Below are 19,570 nucleotides of genomic sequence, written 5' to 3'. Positions count from 1 at the left end.
AACCAATTTTATTCCAATTTTGATTGAATCTTTTCCGTGTCAAGCGTGAATATTACAATAGTAAATTATACATCTAAGATGATTGTGGAATGCCTGTCTACAAGGTCCCGTCAAAAAAGGCCTACTTGGAAATGATACATTGAACATCCTCATGATTGGTGCTGCGGCCCGCGGCATCATCAAAACCAGGAAATTGGCCCGCGAGCTCATTTGAGTTTGAGACCTCTGGTTTAGAGAAAGTCACTCCTGGAAGATATCGAGCGAGTAGTCATGTACGTAACAGAGATGAGCATGGATTAGGATTAGATTTTGAAAAAACAGGATTTGTGAAATTTTGTCGGATTCGGATTATACATTTTTTTCAGAACGGATTAGGATTTGGATTGGATTTACCTATTTTGTGGGAGATTGAAATGTTGAATGGCGACAAACTTTATTCAGATCACTTATTAATGTACTTATGGTTACTAAGTTATCTTGAATCAAGTGAATCGTTGGTTGCGAAAAAAATTTTCGAATCCCTCCATTGCATAAATTTTTTCTGAATTTCCAGCTGGAATCGGATTAGGATTGGACATGGACTTGAATATGAAAAAGGTATGGATTAGGATTTGGATTTGAATGTTTGGATTGGATTAGGACATATAAATTTCAAATCCCCTCATCTCTGGTACGTAATTCCGAATCCGAAGTATTAAATGATGATGATGTGGTCTCAACCAAATGGAAGAAAAGATCGGGGAAAATATTTTGCCACCGCCATTTTCTTCAGAAAGTCACCGTAATATGGAACTGCGGGTAAAAGATAACTTCAACTATATCCCCATTCCACGCCAGTTAAATGAGTGATTTCCATGGTTGCGCGGGCGCGAGTTTCCGACCCGTGATGTAGACAGAAGACAATACACATCGCATGATTATAGAGATTGTACAATCTCAATAGTATGATGCTTCACTCACTTTGCTGATGATGAAGCAGCGCGGACGCGCATTGCAACTCGCAATATTTACTTAACTACAGGGTCACCATATTTTGGAATCGGGAAAAGAGGAGGACACTTTTATCAAATCATAAAAGTCGGTCTACCGAAATTGAACACAGCTGATTTTAAAATATTTACTGGAAATCTTGCTGTGCTGACTAAAAAAGGTCATCATTCTGACTCGACTCCCGAATTACCCACTTCTTATAATTAACGATACTTCTCTGGCGTCAACTAAAAAAGTCATCACTCTGACTCGACTCCCGGATGTCCCGTTCGAACGGCCGCATTACGTATTTCGCGTAATTTTTGGCCATTTTCAGTTGACCCTGTCCATCAGCCTAGCTGTTAAAGCTGTAAAGAAGGGTATTTATAGGCGTCCTCGGAGGATATATTTTCGATTTTCCGAAGAAGGGGCACAAATCATATAGTAAACTTACACATACCGAGGTGGTCAAAGTAGTCACCGTCGCTACTCAAGTAGAAGTAGAAGTGATGGCTCACAAGTAAGTAAATATTTTAGACCTATTTTTGCCTCAAGAACTGAAAAGTGTCAAGTAGAAGTAGCCTAAATCATAACTACATGTGAAGTAGTGCGGTTAGCCAAAATCTACTTCAAGTATACTTCGAAAAGTAGAAGCACTTCGTTACTGACCACCTCTGCATATATATATGTATATAATCGGTAGGGCGATTTTTTGACATATGTCAAAATTTTGTGAAAATTGCAGCGTTCGGTCAAAAAATTGTCAGAAAAGTCAAAATTTTTTTGCAACCTGCACTTCGTTTTATTGTAGATATTCGCGCTGTCGGTGAGCTTGTAGGCCTAGCTTGCTTTATAGGCTTACCGGTGCATACGGCCTATTGTCAGCCCGTGAATTATAAACGGTCAAAGGAAATAATTACGTTGACATTGACATGGTGTTATGCTCAATGTACCGCAATATCCTAACTGAAGCAAGGCTGCGTGGGCATTGTTTCCTATATCAAGAAGCGCATGATGAAAAATTGCGATGTAGGAAACATTGTCAGAATGAAGTAACACTACAGTGTGTCGCCAGCAGTGTACGCACAACTGCAGTGCTGCCATCCAACAACTGCTACAATGCTGTTGAACGTTGTTTCTATATTCTTGGCAAGCTACGTAGTAAGAACATACACTTTCTACACGAGAATGTAGAAAAGTTGTATTACAATTACAACAAATTTTAATTATTTCCACCATGATACGTAATGTAGGCCAACTATACTGGAATTCTTCATACGTCCAGATTTCGTTAAAATATTTTTTTTTCACATGAAAATTGGTCAGTTTTCAAGTAAAAAAAAGCCTTTTCTGGCCAACCAGACATGAAGGTATAAGTAGGCCTAACATGCGCGAAAACACCTAATTTGCATACATGAGGTCAAAATCAAGTTTTTTAAGGTAAAAAGCTGTCAAAATTTTGATTTTTTAGGTCAAAATCTTCCGTTAGGTAAAAAAATCATCCTAATAATCAGTAATCACCATACTGGTACAGTTGTACTAGTCACATTCGATAGTTGTACGCTACCGGTACTGTGTGCTGTGTCTTGTGATCTGATGGGGAATAAATGTAGGTAGATGCATATATGCATCATATGTTTGCCCCGTAGGCTACTACCCAGAAATGATGTGACTATATTAGAACATGAAGGCCCTGTCGAGAAACAGGGCCAAGCAACTGCAAATGAGGATATCATGCCAGTATTTTCGCAATGGATTTAGCAGCAGCGCCTCAATAGGAATTCATTTTTTCAACTGGCGTGAAAAGGGGAGAGTTAAAATCATCGTTTAGCTGCAGTTCCTTTATGGTGGGTTTCTGAAGCAAATGGATGCGGCCAAAAAAAAAATTTCCCGAGTTTATATTTTATTTGAGACCACATCATATTTAGAGCACAGTGGCCCTTTCAGTCAAACTTTCAACAAAATCCCGTGGATTATGACGCAATAGTAGATTTAAGAGTTCATTTGCATAATAATTTTGTCCAGTGTTCTGTGTTCTGCGACGAATAGAACGGAAGCCGTTTGCCTTTGAAAAAGATTAGAAGTAATTCTATTCTATACCATGCATTGGGCAGACAAATAACTTTCTCAATGTTTTCGCATATAAACGGATCAGGCGTCGCGATGAAGAAACATTGGGTCGTGACAGCTCTTTGCACTGCAACTATGTTTGCAATAGCTAACGGGAAAGTGAGAGGTATCATTTTGAAATCTTGTATATAGGCGGCTTATAGTCGGATTTTATCTTGAGCAAATATATAGATAGAAATGGATTGTCTTTTATACTCTTTAACTGGCATGAGAAGAGACATGCGGCCAAGGTAGGTTCGTGACTGTCTTCATGAAAAGTAAAAGAAAATTGTGAAAACCTTCAACGTTCAATATTGATATATTTCGACTGATATGTTCTTGTTCATGAATGACTAATTTTGAACATTTTAAACGCAATATTGCGCAATTTAAATATTTATTGTTTAAAAATACAGGACGGAAGGCGGGGTGTGGCAGAGCCTACTCTCGACGTCATTCTCAAATCTCAATAGATAATATTTTTGTAGTTTCTTGATGACGTATTGCCCGTTCGGCGTTCACGGACCCCGAGAACGATTTCGTGGACTCGCAAGGTGTCCGTGGACCGCAGTTTAAAGAACCCCGTTCTTATGCATAGGCCTACTCGGTGTGCAATTGTGCATCGAACTGTGAAGAGTAGAGACAATAACTATGAGCCACTGACGATAATGACTATATGCCACTCGCGGGCAGACGTTGGCCGATAAATCATTCGACAGTCATTCGTGTTCTATCGGCAATCTGTGAAGTGAGGCCATAGCGGAGTGGCGAGTGGCCAAGCAACACCGTCACGACAACAATGGTTGTTGGTTCGAGTCTCGGCTCTTCCATGTCTCCATGTGTCGGTGGCTTAGGCTACCTGGGCTCCTCATCGCAGATCGATCAAATAATGTCGAGCTTCAAAAATCGGCAGCAAAAAGACCCCGACGAGGACGCTGCGCGGAAGAAAGTCGTCCGTGAAGCGTACCAAAAGCATGAAATCTGTGAACATTTACAACATTCGTTACCGTTACGCAAATGGCCTATATAGGTGATAAGCGCCGAAAAGTGTTCAATAAACCACTCGTGTATCGGCTACTTACTACATCTTGTAATACTTCGCTTGACACCTTTCTGCATGTGCGTTATACTATAAACACCTTATCGTATCCAATTTTTAGCAGCAAAGCCTGTCGGCGTTTCAAAGAAAAACTAGACATCATCAAGTACTCGATTTTGGAATCTGAAAGTTCTTACGCACTTGATGTCATAATATGTTTATGTTCAAATTCAAAATCTTTTTGCGTTACTTTTGCTCTAACACCTGGTGAAGGAGCAGAGCTCCGAAAGCTCGTGTAACTATAATATATACATTTATATTCATACAAGTGGACATTAAATAGGGTGCGGAAACTACCAAGGTCTAACGTTTATATATATCGTCTGCTATCAGCGCAACAAAGTAGGCAATAGCATTGTAAGAGCTTTCCGACGCAGCAGTTATATTTTTAAGAAATACGGCCACATGATATTATTGTCGAAATCAATCCTATCTTTGTACTGCGAGAAATACTTACGCTATGAAATATTGTGTCTACTCGTGATTGTAACATTTCAATTATTGCATAATGCTGACATCGGCGTAGCGGACAGGTAAGGCTTCGATTCTTTTGCAGATAAGCGCCATGGAATCCCAGAACCAGCTTCTGAACACTATGTCTTTGAACCAGTTTTGACTCATTGTCCAACATGCATTTATAAAGACAACATATATTCGACCAAAAAGGTAATGATTATATTAGCATCAACTCGCATTGATTCACTATTTCGCGTTTCAAAATATTGTAATGTGAAGGCGCCGGGCGCAAATTTTCCTTAGGTAAATGCCATTCGGTGACGTCACAGATGGATGAGGTCATAATGTGACAAAATTGATAATTAGGGTTAAGTACATGCGTAAATGCCGATTATACAATCTCCTCGTATTGACGGAGTTGGGCGTATGACAAGCTTGCCAACTAGTCCGGAAGTGCTGTTAATTATGGAGTCCTTGATCCCTCGCAAACAACGCGTATTGTTACCTCGACGACGATTTGCGCCAGTCGAGATGCCCGAGTTGTTATGGAATCTGTTCTATAATAATGGCACCGATTTCAGCTGGTTCAAACCTTTCTTCTTTTTTACAACTCAAGCCTTGACACAGATCTTTTGATGGTTATTAGCGGAAATCAATTACTTATGTATAATTGTACGTGTTTACGGACATTCGATGTCATTCAGTTTCGCGATGTCACTCTTTAATTGCAATCGCTTGTCAGCATTCATCATACACTTAACGGCATTGTCTCCAAGCCATCGAGAGATAGGAGCCAACGCACAACGCATGCTAGGCCCGAGACGCGATAGTTAGGCCTGTGATGATATCTTCCGTACCAGGCCTATTGCAGATGCGATTGTGTAGGCCAGCGATGATATCGTGCGCACCAAGCCAATCCCAACGCAATTGCGCAGGCCAGCGATGGTATAGTGCGCACAGGGCCTATTGCAGATGCAATTCTTCAAGCCAGCATGTTGGAGACGCGTTAAATCAGGCCAGGGACGATTGTTGAATGCACGGCAATCAATGACCTACTTTTGCGATCATCTCTGCGGGAGATCGCGTGGCGTTACATGTGCACATTGTGCCGTGTGCAGTGTACAGTGTGCACAGATGAATCTCGCTAATTGGCAACTCGCTTCTCGCTAGTGGGCTGAGCTAAATGGATTACCTCGCTCACAAAAGCGGCAACACGTAATGTCGGAATTGTAAACACATTGCGATTGTTTTAAACAGCACAATTAACCTTTATACCGATACATGCAAAACGGAATTTTAGGTATGCCGCATAGCCTACCTAAAAAATAATGTCTAGGTATACGCGGCGTGGCGGCATATCTTGCATACCGAGGTTCGGCGTCTATGGGTGGAGAGTGGAGATGCATAGGTAAGATCAAATATGTCGAAGTGACCAACCGATATTAAGCACCAATAACCAACGTCTGTGTGTTTGCGCCAACAAAATGAAAGTAGTAAAATATTGGAAGTCATGGCGGAAATTTGCAAGTACGGTACAGATATCTGACCAAATTTATTCATCAACTTAGCGCGACTATTAAATTAATAACCACTGATTTTAATAACATAAATATTAGTGATTAGTGCGGAAAAAGTCGATATACACAAGGATAAGTGAATAAAAGTCCTGCATTTACCATTACCTAATCCTGCCCTGCGCATGTGAATTTTATGTACGAAGGTTTATAATTAAATTCCCCACAGGGAAGTATGCGGGGAAGTTGTGTTTATACTATAGGGACCATAAACCTTCGTATTGGGAGCTGACAAAGTGCTGTTACAACTCTACTTAAAAAAACACTTTGTAGGTCTATTTTCTCATCAAATATTTGCCCACCCTCCAATATTTTTCTGGCTACGTCCTTGATGTCATCTTATTCACTTGTTCGCATGGTAAAATTTCTTATCGCTGGACAAGCATAATTTCCAGAAGTTTTCGTAATAAATTACAAATGGTACTAGATTAGTTTGAAGTTCAATGCGGTGCGCTTGCTTTTTAGCAAGGAGGCGGTCATGCTCAAGAGCTTGAATTTTCCTTCACCGCTAATGGGACGAGGTATGACATCGCACTTGAGTTAAATGAACGATTGCTTTCGTCTGGATTCTCTGTATCTTATTTGGGCTACGAAGGGGAAGCACCTGAAATCTATAAAGAGGAGTCCGTTGAGGTATTGAATTTCACTCTGTGGTTTGAAACAATGTGTAGATGGCAATGATGTGTTAAATCTGGTAAGTGATTGCAATAATTCCGGTGCCCGCACGTTCCAATAAATTGCATTATAGCACGTGTCCAGAGTATGGCTGGGCACAATGATTCCAGTACTCGAATCTGAATCGAGTATTAATTTTAATGATTAGAGTCGAGTAGTAAAAGACGATTTTTTCGAGTTCTGAAATTATACGCTCATTGCCACTGAAAGTTAATTTATCAACGAGAATTTTGGTTTTGATACTAATTTTCACTATTGAACCCTTGAAACCTAGTTTGGCCGACTGGCCGTATCGTGGCTTACGAAACATATAGCCTAGTACAAAGCTACGAACGTTACTGCAAGTCATGATCATCCTACAACATTGTCACCAAGTGCAACAGACATTATATTCTGTTATGACGTCATAATGACTGATACTCGATTACTCGACTCGAAGCATATTACGTGATTTAGAATCGAATCACTCAGGTACTCGATTTTGCCCAGCCCGAATCTGGAGTTGGCCTATAGTGTCTGAATCTAATTCGGCAGATTGTGTTTCTGCAGGGCAACAGCGTTCCGTTATTTTCATGATAGACGTAGGCTACATCGTGTATTATGTTCTGCCCATATAGTTGGTCAGTTTGTCGCCTGTCCTTTTATATTACATTATTTTAGTATTCGTTCAGTGTGCAATGTACAATGTACATGCTTCCTTTTTACATCGCCTATGTGGGTGTCTGATTTCAAGGACTATACTCAAAGTCGTTTTGACGCCTTCCTGTGTTTTCATTGCATCGCAGTCTTGTGGTGTATTGAAATGATGAAATAGGTAATAATACAATGAAATTTACAACAAAGTATACTTTAGCCTGTACTTTTTCCCAAAAGTTCCATCTCTACTCGCATTAGCATACTTGCTGAAGTGGCTTTGTTACCAGAACAATTCCTAATCTACTTCAAAAGCCCTAGAATGCTAATTATCGAAGTACATATCGATTAGAAGTATTATTAGAATGTATTTGCCTCATCATCATAGGTGAATTTTCCCTAACCATTTTTGTAAATGAACCACTATATCGTCATCACAGACTAGAGTGTCGTAGTTAAATTACGTTCCTTTCGCTCATTGGACCGATTTCTTTTTTTTTACCTCTATACAGAACTGTTTTTTCTTAACTTGGAAGTCGATAGCTCTACTCGAATTTTAGAAGAATTTTACTAGATTCTAGATTAAATTAAGTAGTATCGTTGAAATCTTTGAGCATATCCGACAGTAAGGAGTCCTAGAAAGTCTGGTTTTCTGGATAATGAATTGCCCCCAAGTTGCTATTTTCGGAATCTCATAACTGATCTCTCTTTTATAGGAGCTCAATAATTGCTACTATCATGGGCATGTGATCGGAGTTGAAAATAGCCGTGTCGTTGCAAGTACTTGTCATGGACTCAAGTAAGACAGCCGTTATTATTATGATCCATGATCATAGAAATCTTGGCTAATATGATTTGGCGTCCAACTACCATATGGTAGACAAAAAAGATTATCGCTCGATCAAATATGCTGGACCTGATTTGTGGAACAGTATCTCGCTGGCTATCCGACATTCATTGAGCAGGTCCACATTCAAGTCGAAATACAAGCAATTTCTACTGAATCAATACTAGTTAGCCCTCTAGTTTACCGGACCACGACCTGACATATCGATGTCGCCTTCCGACACATGCCATCTTTTTTGTCACCTGTCCTTTTATGTTATCTTCTCTTTACTTTTCATTCAGTGTGCATGCCTCCTTTTTTATATCGCCTCCACCAGGTGGGCGTCTAATTTCGAAGTCGTTTCGACACATTCCTATCGTTCGTTGTATCGCAGTCATGTAGTGTATTGAAATTATGAATTCTTTTTAGCAATAAATTGAATTGAATGGAACGTCAGCTCCATATCTTATTTTAGGGGTACAATATATCTACACAACGACACGATACACTTCGCACCTTTGGAGCCCAAAGCACGCAAGCACGCTTTATACCGCGAAGTAACGGGGGATGACCATTCGTGCGGGACTTCAAACGATGAAATGCTGATGCGCCAGAGTCTCACTGGTATAATTACTGACCGTCAATGTTACAATAGAGAGCCGATGCTTGATGATATGCCGAAATGTAATCTATTTATTGAAATCGGCTTTCTACACTCCAAAATATCGAGAATTTATGTGATTACCAGTCAGTGCGCACTATGCATTGCATACATCCACGAAAGAAAATTGTCAATAATATTGGTACTTGTACTTGTATATAATACTATTGATGGATCTTCTTTAATCCCACTTGATCAGATTGACCGGTAAAGCTGATGGAGGTGATGGAGGTGGGGTTACTTTTTATACATGTTTTAATGATCATGCTACATGGTTAAGAATATTCACGGGCTGACGCAGGTTAGCTTCGGGCGGGCTCAATGTTATTATAATTACTTTTCTGCATGTTGTTATTTCATGAACTCCCGTAATTATTGACGCTACTCAAAACATATTGGAATCGCTCACACGTATCAGCTCAAAGTAAAACAATAACTACTTCCGTGAGACGCACGCGATTCCACATGTCATTTCTTCACGAGCCACAACACCACTATTCGCCATCGTCATTTCGGCGCCTGGGCAATGGGCATATCAATATCAAAGGTTTAAGGCAACATGTCGCAGTCATTTTTGGCCAAGGATTATTCGCTCCCGATCTTGTTGGCAGCGCACTTCACGGACACACGGAGTTGCATGTTGTCTCAAACTTCGTATGTCCACGGTTGCAACTGACGCTTTCAAAAAAGAAGAAAGAGATCTATAACCGGTGCTTTATGGGCTGTGCATCTCGAATCCTTGCGCAAAGAAAGTTCAATTTCATGATTCGTTTAGTCGTTCTTGTTTGAGCTCTGTCATTGAAACTCACTGCGGAATCCAAATCAAGTACAATTAGAATGTCGCGTTATTGCATAATCTAGCTCTTGAATATTGCGGCTAATTATCAGCAACTGATTCTGTTGCTATATAGCTGTCTCCGAATAAGCGTACCCCACTCAATCGGACTGAATATCCATACCACTGTATACCTTGAAACTGAGCTGAACTCTTCGCACAACTGAATCATAACTGAAACAAAATTACTCCGTCCACAACTTCGTTGCGTTTGAAGCCCGTTAAAGTGAATTGAACATGAATCGTGAAAATCATCTGGCAATCGTTCTCACCTTTCGACCAAAACAATATCATTTTTTTAAAATTTTGTTATAAATTCGACTAATAAGCCTCAACTTTGCAATATAGACTTTGAAAATTTTAAGGTGAATTTGGGCATGAGCCTTTCGCCCGGTGGCTGGCACCTATATTTCATTAGAGCTACGACTTTGCATAAATATCCTTTCGCAATTTAGTGCTCGTCAAGCCGCTGTATCGGAAGACTTCTTTCTTTCCTTAGCTACCAAAGGCATGTCCTTCAATTTATATTTATCTATATGCATTGTGCATTCACCTCCACGATTCGCATGAGCTGTCTCAATCCTCCAATACCTTACACTAGGGATGGTGTGAACCTCTGAAAGGTTCAGGTTCGTGTGAACGCGAACCTTTTTGAAAGGTTCTGTGTGAACGCGAACGTTAACCTCATGACGTCATGTGACGTCATATTGCTAATTCCAACCCTACATTTCAGTGAAGTGAAAGCTAATATTACTGTACATGATACGTAACGACGACTCGGGCCACATAATGCCACAATGTTGAAGTACATATTGACAATTGCAACGTCGCCAAATGTATCAACTGGGGAAATCAAATGATATAATAATCCTGTAAAATCATTATCTTCCGTCGCTTTGCCAACAATTACGACTTGCAAGGGAATACAAGCGTACGCCTTAGCAATTGAGGCCAGACCGGACAATCGATTCGGCGTCTGAGTATTGCCACGTTGATATTGAGCAGACTTTAGAACCGGTTTCTATATTTGCTCCCGATATTACTTCATTAACAAGTTATACAGCAGCAGCCAGCACCCAAATTGCACGGACTTGTTCATTGTTCTGTTTCAATAAACTTATAAAATCAAGATTAACCCTGTACGCCTGCTAGAATTTTTACATCAGACAACGATATCAATTTATTGATTGGTTGAATAAGCTTCATTTGCTGACTATCTAAACGTAGTGTATTTCGCTCTTGGTGTCGTGTGATTGCTGGTCAACAGCAGAGAGTCACTAAATATTCGAGCAAACTTTTGTAACAAAGCAACTAAAATCTTTGAGATTGTCAACGTGGATGCTCGTTTAGTGTTGATTCGTTTATGCTGTCAGTACCATGCAATATATTGGCCCGCAGTCGAAATGCAATAAATTTCAATCAAAGATGGTATAATGAAGTGGAAATTGTAATAAATGAAAAAGGTTCACAGTGCAGAACCTGCCAAGGTTCGTTTGTGAACGTGAACCTCTAAATTACTAAGGTTGACACACAGAACGCGAACGTGAACCCCACGTTCACATCATCGTAACGTTAAATGAAAGTACCGGTTACCGTTTCTGTTGACAGCTTCCGCAACAAAATCAAGTCCGATTCGAGTGAAACGGCAGGAGGAAGAGCAAAAATTCGTCGAACTTCTCCTAGTCGTGGATAAGGAAATGGTCAGTTATAATTCATTTCAGCGAATTGCGATTGGCGAAATCCTCTTTTTTCCACGTTCAGTACGATAAATTCGACGACATGGACGGTCTGCACGAGCACATAAAGGAGCTCGTCAACTACGTGGATGTGATGTACAAGCTCCTGGAACTCAGAATAGTGCTCATGCATCTCGAAGTTTGGACTACGCAGGATAAAATCGTCATATCGGATAACGCGGAAACGGTCGTGAAAAAGCATCGAAAAACCGCGATTTCGCGATGTTCAACCGTTCAATTCTTTAGACCTTGCACGCTTTCGTGGCCCACAGACAGCAAAAATTGGCCAGCGAGCCTCCCACCTCTCCTTGGAGGTACACGGACAATGCTCATCTGATTGTCGGCCGAGTGTTTGACGATAACATACTCGGGATGGCGCCCATTTCGGCCATGTGTGCGGACGCTTCTGCCGGCGTTAGTAGGGTATGGATATCAGGAATGCGTATTTTATTATATCCAACTTCCCGTGGGACCATCTTGGATGTTATCTGAATAAAATTTTGATTTGGGTAAAAACCGGCATCCATCAATTCTAACGCAGGACCGGATCGCTCCCCGGGACACCGCGGCGACAGTGACGCACGAAATGGGTCACAATTTTGGAATGTATCATGATACCGAGACTTGTAACTGCACAAGTGGATCCTGCTTTATGTCAACATTAGCCAGGTAAGGATTCTTATACTGTTTAAATGTTCAATGGATGGTAGGCCTATAGTATACTATATTTTGGGTAAGCATAATCGCAGGTTCAATTTGACTCGCGATTTTCTTTTGTTGCTGACAAAATTCTCAGTATCTAAAACTTGACGTGTCTCATCAGTGGTATCCGGATTTCCAGAAGACGTGATCCGAGCAACCAGTTTTGCCACTCCTAATGTTTTGACACTAGATTTAGTGTATTTCGACTTGACCTTGTGTTTTAGTGTATTATTTTGTCAAAATTCTGCAAAAAAGTCTTTTTTCACGAAATAAATACATTTAAATGAAGATGTGATTTTGATGTGCTATAATAGATACGTGAAGAAATAGTAATTATTATCCGTCTACACTTGCTCATTTACCACAAGAACAAACCCCATACATAATTTGCCTTGCTGTTTCTCATTTCCATCACTGACAGGGTGAAGATCCTAGCCTGAGACCGTTTTTCAAGTCCCAAAAGGGAATCGATGATAGAAGCGAATATGACAGCCTGGGTCAATTCATGAATGATTGCATATTCTGTGTAGCCCTGGGATATACACTAAGTTATGTATCCCTGGTGTTGCCAAGGATGTAAATGTCGTGGGGTACAATATTTGAATTAAAAAATGTTGTGACGTCATAATGCTGAAGTCTAATTTTGCATGTACATTATTGTTTGTCTATGGTGATTTGGCTTCGATGTTTTTAATTTATTCAAATGTCCCTTTCTTTGATCCTTCGACTGTGGAAAAGCTGGAAAACCAATCATTGATATGCGAGTGTATGACGCTCCACCAATTTTTATATCCCTCAACCAAATTGGATCGAATACAATGGATATTATTTATATTCGCGAGAATCTGTTATAGTTTGGAGCCGGAAATAAGTTGAATTTTCTATGGAGACATAGATAAAATAATCAATATTGTCTGATTAGAAAAAGATTGCAGAAAACATGATGAATTTGTCATTTGTTTAGTCTTCTCGTGACTTCATTGTTGTTAATCAATGCATCTCCCTCCTATTTTATGATCTATGCAATAAATTTGCCCTACATTTGAAAACGAGTGTATTTTTTTTCTCGATCTAGTGTTTTTAGTTGGCAAATCTAAAGTTTTTCCACGAACCTCGAGTGGCAACACTGCAAACAACCCTTTCCAACAGAGAAGCGGTAGAACAAGAATAGTTTTTTTGAGAATTATCGAAACGTGTGGCTTCGCACTGCGTTAGAATCCCGCCATGCTATATGTTCAATGGTACATCCTTAAATTTCTTCTTTCACAGTAATGCACCGCCGAATGATTGGTCCTCTTGCAGTAGACAGTATCTGGAGTCAGGGTACAGAAACGGGCTTGACGTTTGTTTGAAGGATACTCCCGACAGTGATAAAATATTTGGCGGACCGACATGTGGGAACGGAATTGTCGAAGTGAATGAAGAATGTGACTGTGGAGGAACGGACTATTGTAAAAGGTGCAGGGCGAACTCGAACTTAGGGAAACCGCTGCTAACTGACACCTCTATCTGGCCCGAAAAAGATCATTGTAAAACGATTCCTGTCTACCTGCATCGGTCATACTTACCCGGAATATATCACCTATGGAATCCTCTTAAATGCAGCATATTGCAAACTGACACCATAAGTCACGACTTGAGTCACCCTTTTCGCGCGACTTGACTCTAGTCACTTTGCCAAAATGTCTTGATGTGACTTGCCTCGGCGTTTCAAAAATGTGGATTGACTCGTGACTCGGAGCAAACTATACGAGTTAATTTCAAGTCATCAAGTAATCGGTCGGTAAAATAGCTTCACCATGTCATACGCTGCCGCAGGTGTGACCTGTGAGCGCGACCAACCATTTAATGATTGATTGTGCGCTTTACTGAGCCTCCGTTGTTATATCACAAAAAATTGACCGCAAACGAAGTGATTGCAACTTACAGCTTACGTTGTCGTACTTGGAAAGTAATCTAATAGCAAGCTATCTATCTCTGTTCTATAGACTGCTCGCAGTGCTTAGTGTGCCCACTGCCCAGTGTGCTATGTGTTCAACTTAACCAAACCTCTTATATGATTTAAATCGAATTTGAATATAGTTTATAAGTTTATATTAATCTTCAATCATTGGTGCAGGCTTAAATTGTATCTCATGGATGTGTAGGTGGGTAGGTACGGCGGGCACCACTATCATAAATAATTAATGAATTGGTCACCGTAGATCCTATTTTATTCATAATCCAAATTTTTCAACGGCGATAACTCCGCTTCCACTCGTTGGAATTGAACCAAATTTGGTGAACATCGTTTCTATAGACAACCTAACACTTCCATGGGGTGAACAAAAAAAATTCAAATATTTTGTTATTATTTTTATATCATAAATAGAAACTTTGTTCTCCTGTAGCACTGCGGCTACTGGTTGGAATGGAACCAAATTTAGTGTGTAGGCTTAAATTAGGTAACCTAACATTTTATCAAGTAGCAAGTATGATTTGAGAAAAAAGTCAGTTTTGAAGACCCCTATTCTACACATGCGTGGGCGGTGTAACGCCATTTTCCGTGCATATTTAAATCTATATTCGTTCCTTGAGTCGAGTCATCTTCAAACATCGATTGACTTGATATAAAATATAGCCTACAATGGCTCGAGCAAATGTCCTATGCCGTTTTTGCAGGATGAGAGGGAAATCGAAGGGAAAATTTGCGAAGTAGTCTACAACGGTCATAGTAGAAACGTTACTGTTCATAAAAATAGCAAAATGAAGCGGCGTTATCGAACTAGAATCATTTTGAGTATAATATCAACATTTGGAAAGGATTTTTACTCCCAAAATAGCTTGAAGCTACTGTAGTTGCGCTATTACAGAAAAAAACTACGATACATTGAACCGATAAATGAGTAAAATAGCGGGTAATATTTGACATAAATTTGAGGGTTTTGAAAAAGACGGAAGGGTACGACCCCTAAGCCCCCTTTGTACGGCCCCGTATCAGACGCAAGCAATTCATACACAATTACGTGTATTCCTGTCCGCCCCCGTATGTTGAAATACCGAAATTGCGGTAGCTCACTATGGTTGCGGTAACTGTTATCTTTCCATCGTTTTGTGCCCTGTAACTTTTTATTTCGTTCAAATACCCATATAAATTTGATATGTTTTATATTTAAGTTCATGCTGTAACGCTACTACTTGCAAGCTGCTCGATGGAGCACAATGCGACACCGGAGCATGCTGCTCTGACGATTGCCAGTATAAGGAGGCTTGTCATGTATGCCGCACGGCTGTAGGTGACTGTGATATTACCGAATATTGCTCTGGCGAAGCAGCCCATGTAAGTCCACTGTGATATTACCATAATTATCGCTGTTTCGTAACCTATATTTACCTTTACGTGTATCTCTGCAGTGTCCTGATGATAGCTATAAGTTCAATGGATATCTTTGTGATTCGGACGAAGGATTATGCTACAGCGGTGTGTGTAAGACCCGTGGACTTCAGTGCAGGGAAATGTTTGGTGCCGGTGCGTTTAGGTTTGATATTGGAAAATAGTTTACGTCAGAAGAGAAAAAAATATATATTGTGATATATTTCTCCTTGCATAATTGCTTATATATACGTTAGGTTCAGTGCGATAAAGAGCAACAAGAAGTTCTTGATTAACACTTCCGTTCGCAATAATGATTTCTGTAAAATCTGAGCAGAATGAAATGATCGCATGAGATACGAGAACATCCTATTAAGACTTTCTACCCTACATTCATCATGAGTCGAATTTCGCTTGCTTGAGGAATCGATATCCGATCGTTACTGCAAACTTTACAAAATCTAGACTTTTATAAAATGGGAAATAAGTAATGTCGCACCGGGGCTACATCGTCAACTGGTGGCGTAATAAGTAGTATAAAAACATACCCAAGCGGTTCCAGCAGACGAGACCTACTAAGTAGGGATGCCTCGTTACTAAATGTCTCAGATCGCATTGCACACGGAGAAACTCAATCGATTAAATTCAAAATAGGCCGGGGATGAATTTTCTGTCTTTTCGCGTTCCAGTCATTTCAGCGTTATCGTACAAAAAGTATTTTTCCTTCTGTATTTTAAATTCAGTCTTAAGCCAGCAACTGGAAACCGCATCCTTGAAACGTTACTTGATTGCATGGTTCTTGTATGATCCTCCCCGTTTTGTATGCTAATATCTCTTCTCTGAAGGGGCGATCGAGGGAACGCCGCTATGCTACTCGACGTTCAATAAAAAAGGTCTTTGGTACGGACATTGTGGCGCAAACGCGGATGGCACTTTTAATGCTTGCCCCGATGAGTGAGCACTTTCCGTGTCACGGCGCAACGTTGCCCTTAACCCGCAAGGTTGATTTTCAGTGATATTCTCTGCGGTAAGCTGCTCTGCATCGGGGGTGCGGACAAGCCCATCATTTCGACCGGAGGCCAAGCAGCCATAGCGACCATAGGGGGTCAGAAATGCAAGTCCATTCAATCTCCGAGTGATACGTCGGAAGCTTTGTCGGACCCGACGATGGTTTCGGATGGGCTCAAGTGTGACGATGGAAAGGTATATATCATAGGTTTAATTTTGATGTAATCCCCGGAAAAATTACTATCGATATTTTGCCGTTAAGGTCTGTCATGATGGAGCGTGCTCAGATTCTTCCGTATATGTCAAACCTTGCAATCGGACCTGTAATGGACACGGGGTAGGTGTGGTTCATGATGTTGTTTTCCGAGTAGATTTCCCTCTCTGATCAACTGACATAAGTTTAAGTATGCGACCCATCGACCATGCTTTCCTTTTGACAGTACTTACTTGATTACTTTTCAGAACTTAATTTTCCACTTCTACTTGTAACTATAAGCAGAGATTAAGGTGCTACTTCCATTTCTGCTTGAATTCCACCGCACGCAATCACGACCACCCAGTTGTCAGCGCTTATTGACTTTACCTAGATTTGCAACAACCGGGGAAACTGTCACTGTGACGCCGGGTACGCTCCTCCAGATTGTAAAGAGCCAGGAAACGGCGGAAGCGTTGATAGTGGTCCCATTTGTGGATATGGAGGTACGGTATCGCGTCCTGATATGCCTTACAAGTCATTTCGAGTCGTTTCAAAATTTGTCAAGTTTAAGACGCGCAAATTTTCCAAGTCACCAAATATTTTCAGTTTGAGTTCATGTGCTAATGCAGATGCAGAAGTAGGTCAAACTTGGTACCGTGTCGTTTCGAAACTATTTAGAGACGGTTTGAGCAGCGTAGCAATATAATTCAATGTAACCTAGGTTTATTGACTGCGGGAATGTTGTATGAAGGCTATGGGCATCGCCTGCTTCAGATGTGTACTTTTGTGTAGCCTATATAGAGTAGTTTTTATGTTTGAGCGCGGCGGGGCAATTTCCCGATTTACCCACTTAGTAAAACGTGACCGCTCTTAGTAAAACGTAACAGCATTCATCGGAATTTTCAATTTTGAATAACTTTCTGCGATTCGGGTTGTATGTACATACTTGAGTGGTCATACGAATTCCACAGCCAAGTTCTGAAACAGTTCGTAAAAGATATTCCCAAACCATCGTGTACTACTGTTTTTTTGCAAATCCTATTTGCAGTGTCGCCTATATAAATCACGATGCTGCGCTAAATACGGATGAGTCTCAGCTTAGGCTAACGCAAACAATGCTTAACAAGTAAATTGTTGCACAATGCTCTTGATATTACAATGTCAGTAAGAGCATACCGAAGCTGTTTTGTTTGCGATGTCGCTGCTGATGGAATCGTAATCGTAAATTTAATAAATAAGTAATAATGAGATAGAATCTAGTAGGCCTATATAAATGATTGATATTGATGACGTGTCGACTTCTCAGTACAACTGAGAAGTTCTGAATGATTTGCGAAATAAAATTGTCCAAGTCATGTCAACTAATTTTAGGGCAGTGGTTTAAGTCGATTCAAGCAATTCAATACACGTGACTCGGGTCACCCCAACATTGGTGTGTTTAGTCTTTGGAAAATATGTTACCTCGAGCCCAAAGTATTTGCCACCATAATGGTGCTGACTCGATAACCTAACCATTCCTTCGCATCTCCATCACCCAAGCATCTCGATGGTGCGGACGAAAGTAAAGCACCTTCCTCTTACTTAACTCGGGGTCATGCTCTGCTCACGGGACAAACACAGATGAATCTCCAGACCAATAGCCGCCTGGCGCTTTCCCCCATTTATGTAAAGTTGTTATCGCATCCGTGTATACTTACGAAATACCGCAGATTCGGCACTGATGTGACGCACTCTGAAGATAGCGGTTAACCTAATGACAGCAGATTTTGATGTTTTGCACAAATAATGAAATCTAGCTGACTTAGTCACGAGAGCGAATATCTAATCACTAACTGTGTGTCGTTTTTGCTCTGTTTAGATAACGGCACCACCACCTTTACTTCTACTGCATCCACCACCACGACTTCTACCACTGCATCGACCACTTCTACTTCTACTGCATCCATCACCACGACTTCTACCACTGCATCCACCCCCACTTCTACTGCATCCACCACCACGACTTCTACCACTGCATCCACCCCCACTTCTACAAAATCCACCACTCCTACTACTACGACTACATCCATCACCTCTACTTCTACTACATCCCCTACATCGACTTCTACGGCACGTACCACTTCTACCACACCCACCACTTCAACTTCTACTGCACGCACCACCACTACTTCTACTACACCCACCAGCACCACTACTTCTACTAGATCCCCCACTTCAACTTCTACTGCATCCACCACCACTACTTCTCCTACTACATCCACTACGTCGACTTCTACCGTATCATCCAAATCATCCCGAACAGAGCCACCTGAAATTGACGACGATGCTGGTCCATCGACTTCGTTCAACCCATCGAGTGCTGCCACGGTAACTGACAACGCAACGATTGACGGCGGATCGGTTGTTCTACTGTCGTTTAGCTTGCTGACCGTGTCGACTTTTTTCACGTCTGCGATATTCGAATAATACTAATGATAATAATAATAGTATTGAAAATCCGCCATATGGTTTCGATTTTTGAAGAAAGGAATTTTTAGTTTCACTCGCGAGACCTCGTAAGCGAGGGTGACCTGTACAGGCAAATGAATTTGGAACGATATGCCAATGTGGACCGAGACAGGGTAGGCCTACTTGCTATACTTGCTAGCAAAGAGGTTATCAGAAAATACATAGGCGTCACCAGGGGAAACGAGGCGCCAACTCCCCTTCCAATATCTCCCCTTGGACAGTACGTCACAA

At 40.8% G+C, this 19,570-nt stretch overlaps 1 protein-coding gene across 4 annotated transcripts; it reads left to right on the top strand.

Moving 5' to 3' along the window:
- Positions 1–2,920: 2,920 nt before the first annotated feature.
- LOC145446496 (zinc metalloproteinase-disintegrin-like NaMP) lies at positions 2,921–19,334 on the top strand. 4 transcript variants are annotated; one of them, XM_080324807.1, is made up of 18 exons: positions 2,921–3,052; positions 3,125–3,205; positions 4,734–4,843; positions 6,673–6,840; positions 8,232–8,314; positions 8,817–8,965; positions 11,446–11,537; positions 11,599–11,760; positions 11,820–11,996; positions 12,115–12,242; positions 13,545–13,733; positions 15,432–15,594; positions 15,669–15,783; positions 16,473–16,581; positions 16,641–16,830; positions 16,898–16,972; positions 17,223–17,334; positions 18,690–19,334. In XM_080324807.1, exons 2-18 carry the CDS (start codon positions 3,133–3,135, stop codon positions 19,295–19,297), a joined length of 2,703 nt encoding a protein of 900 aa, XP_080180933.1. In that variant the 5' UTR covers positions 2,921–3,052; positions 3,125–3,132; the 3' UTR covers positions 19,298–19,334. The 4 variants fall into 4 exon arrangements, with proteins under 4 accessions (XP_080180933.1, XP_080180935.1, XP_080180932.1 ...); XM_080324808.1 differs by having other exon boundaries at positions 3,015–3,053; positions 3,120–3,205; XM_080324806.1 differs by having other exon boundaries at positions 2,991–3,205.
- Positions 19,335–19,570: the final 236 nt, after the last annotated feature.

The sequence above is a fragment of the Botryllus schlosseri genome, chromosome 9 (genome assembly GCF_051294905.1).
Source record: "Botryllus schlosseri isolate E-star chromosome 9, Bs_hap1, whole genome shotgun sequence".
Classification (NCBI taxonomy): Eukaryota; Metazoa; Chordata; class Ascidiacea; order Stolidobranchia; family Styelidae; genus Botryllus; species Botryllus schlosseri.
The sequence above is the reverse complement of the archived record's forward strand: the minus strand, read 5'-3'. Positions and strand labels throughout refer to the sequence as shown.

Excerpts from the sequence above, each read along its gene's own strand:
- LOC145446496 (XM_080324806.1), top strand. The coding sequence starts at position 3,100 with ATGTTTTCGCATATAAACGGATCAGGCGTCGCGATGAAGAAACATTGG. Across the intron at positions 12,243-13,544 it reads TTTATGTCAACATTAGCCAG|TAATGCACCGCCGAATGATT; the intron begins GTAAGGATTCTT and ends CTTCTTTCACAG. Across the intron at positions 16,831-16,897 it reads TCAAGTGTGACGATGGAAAG|GTCTGTCATGATGGAGCGTG; the intron begins GTATATATCATA and ends TTTGCCGTTAAG.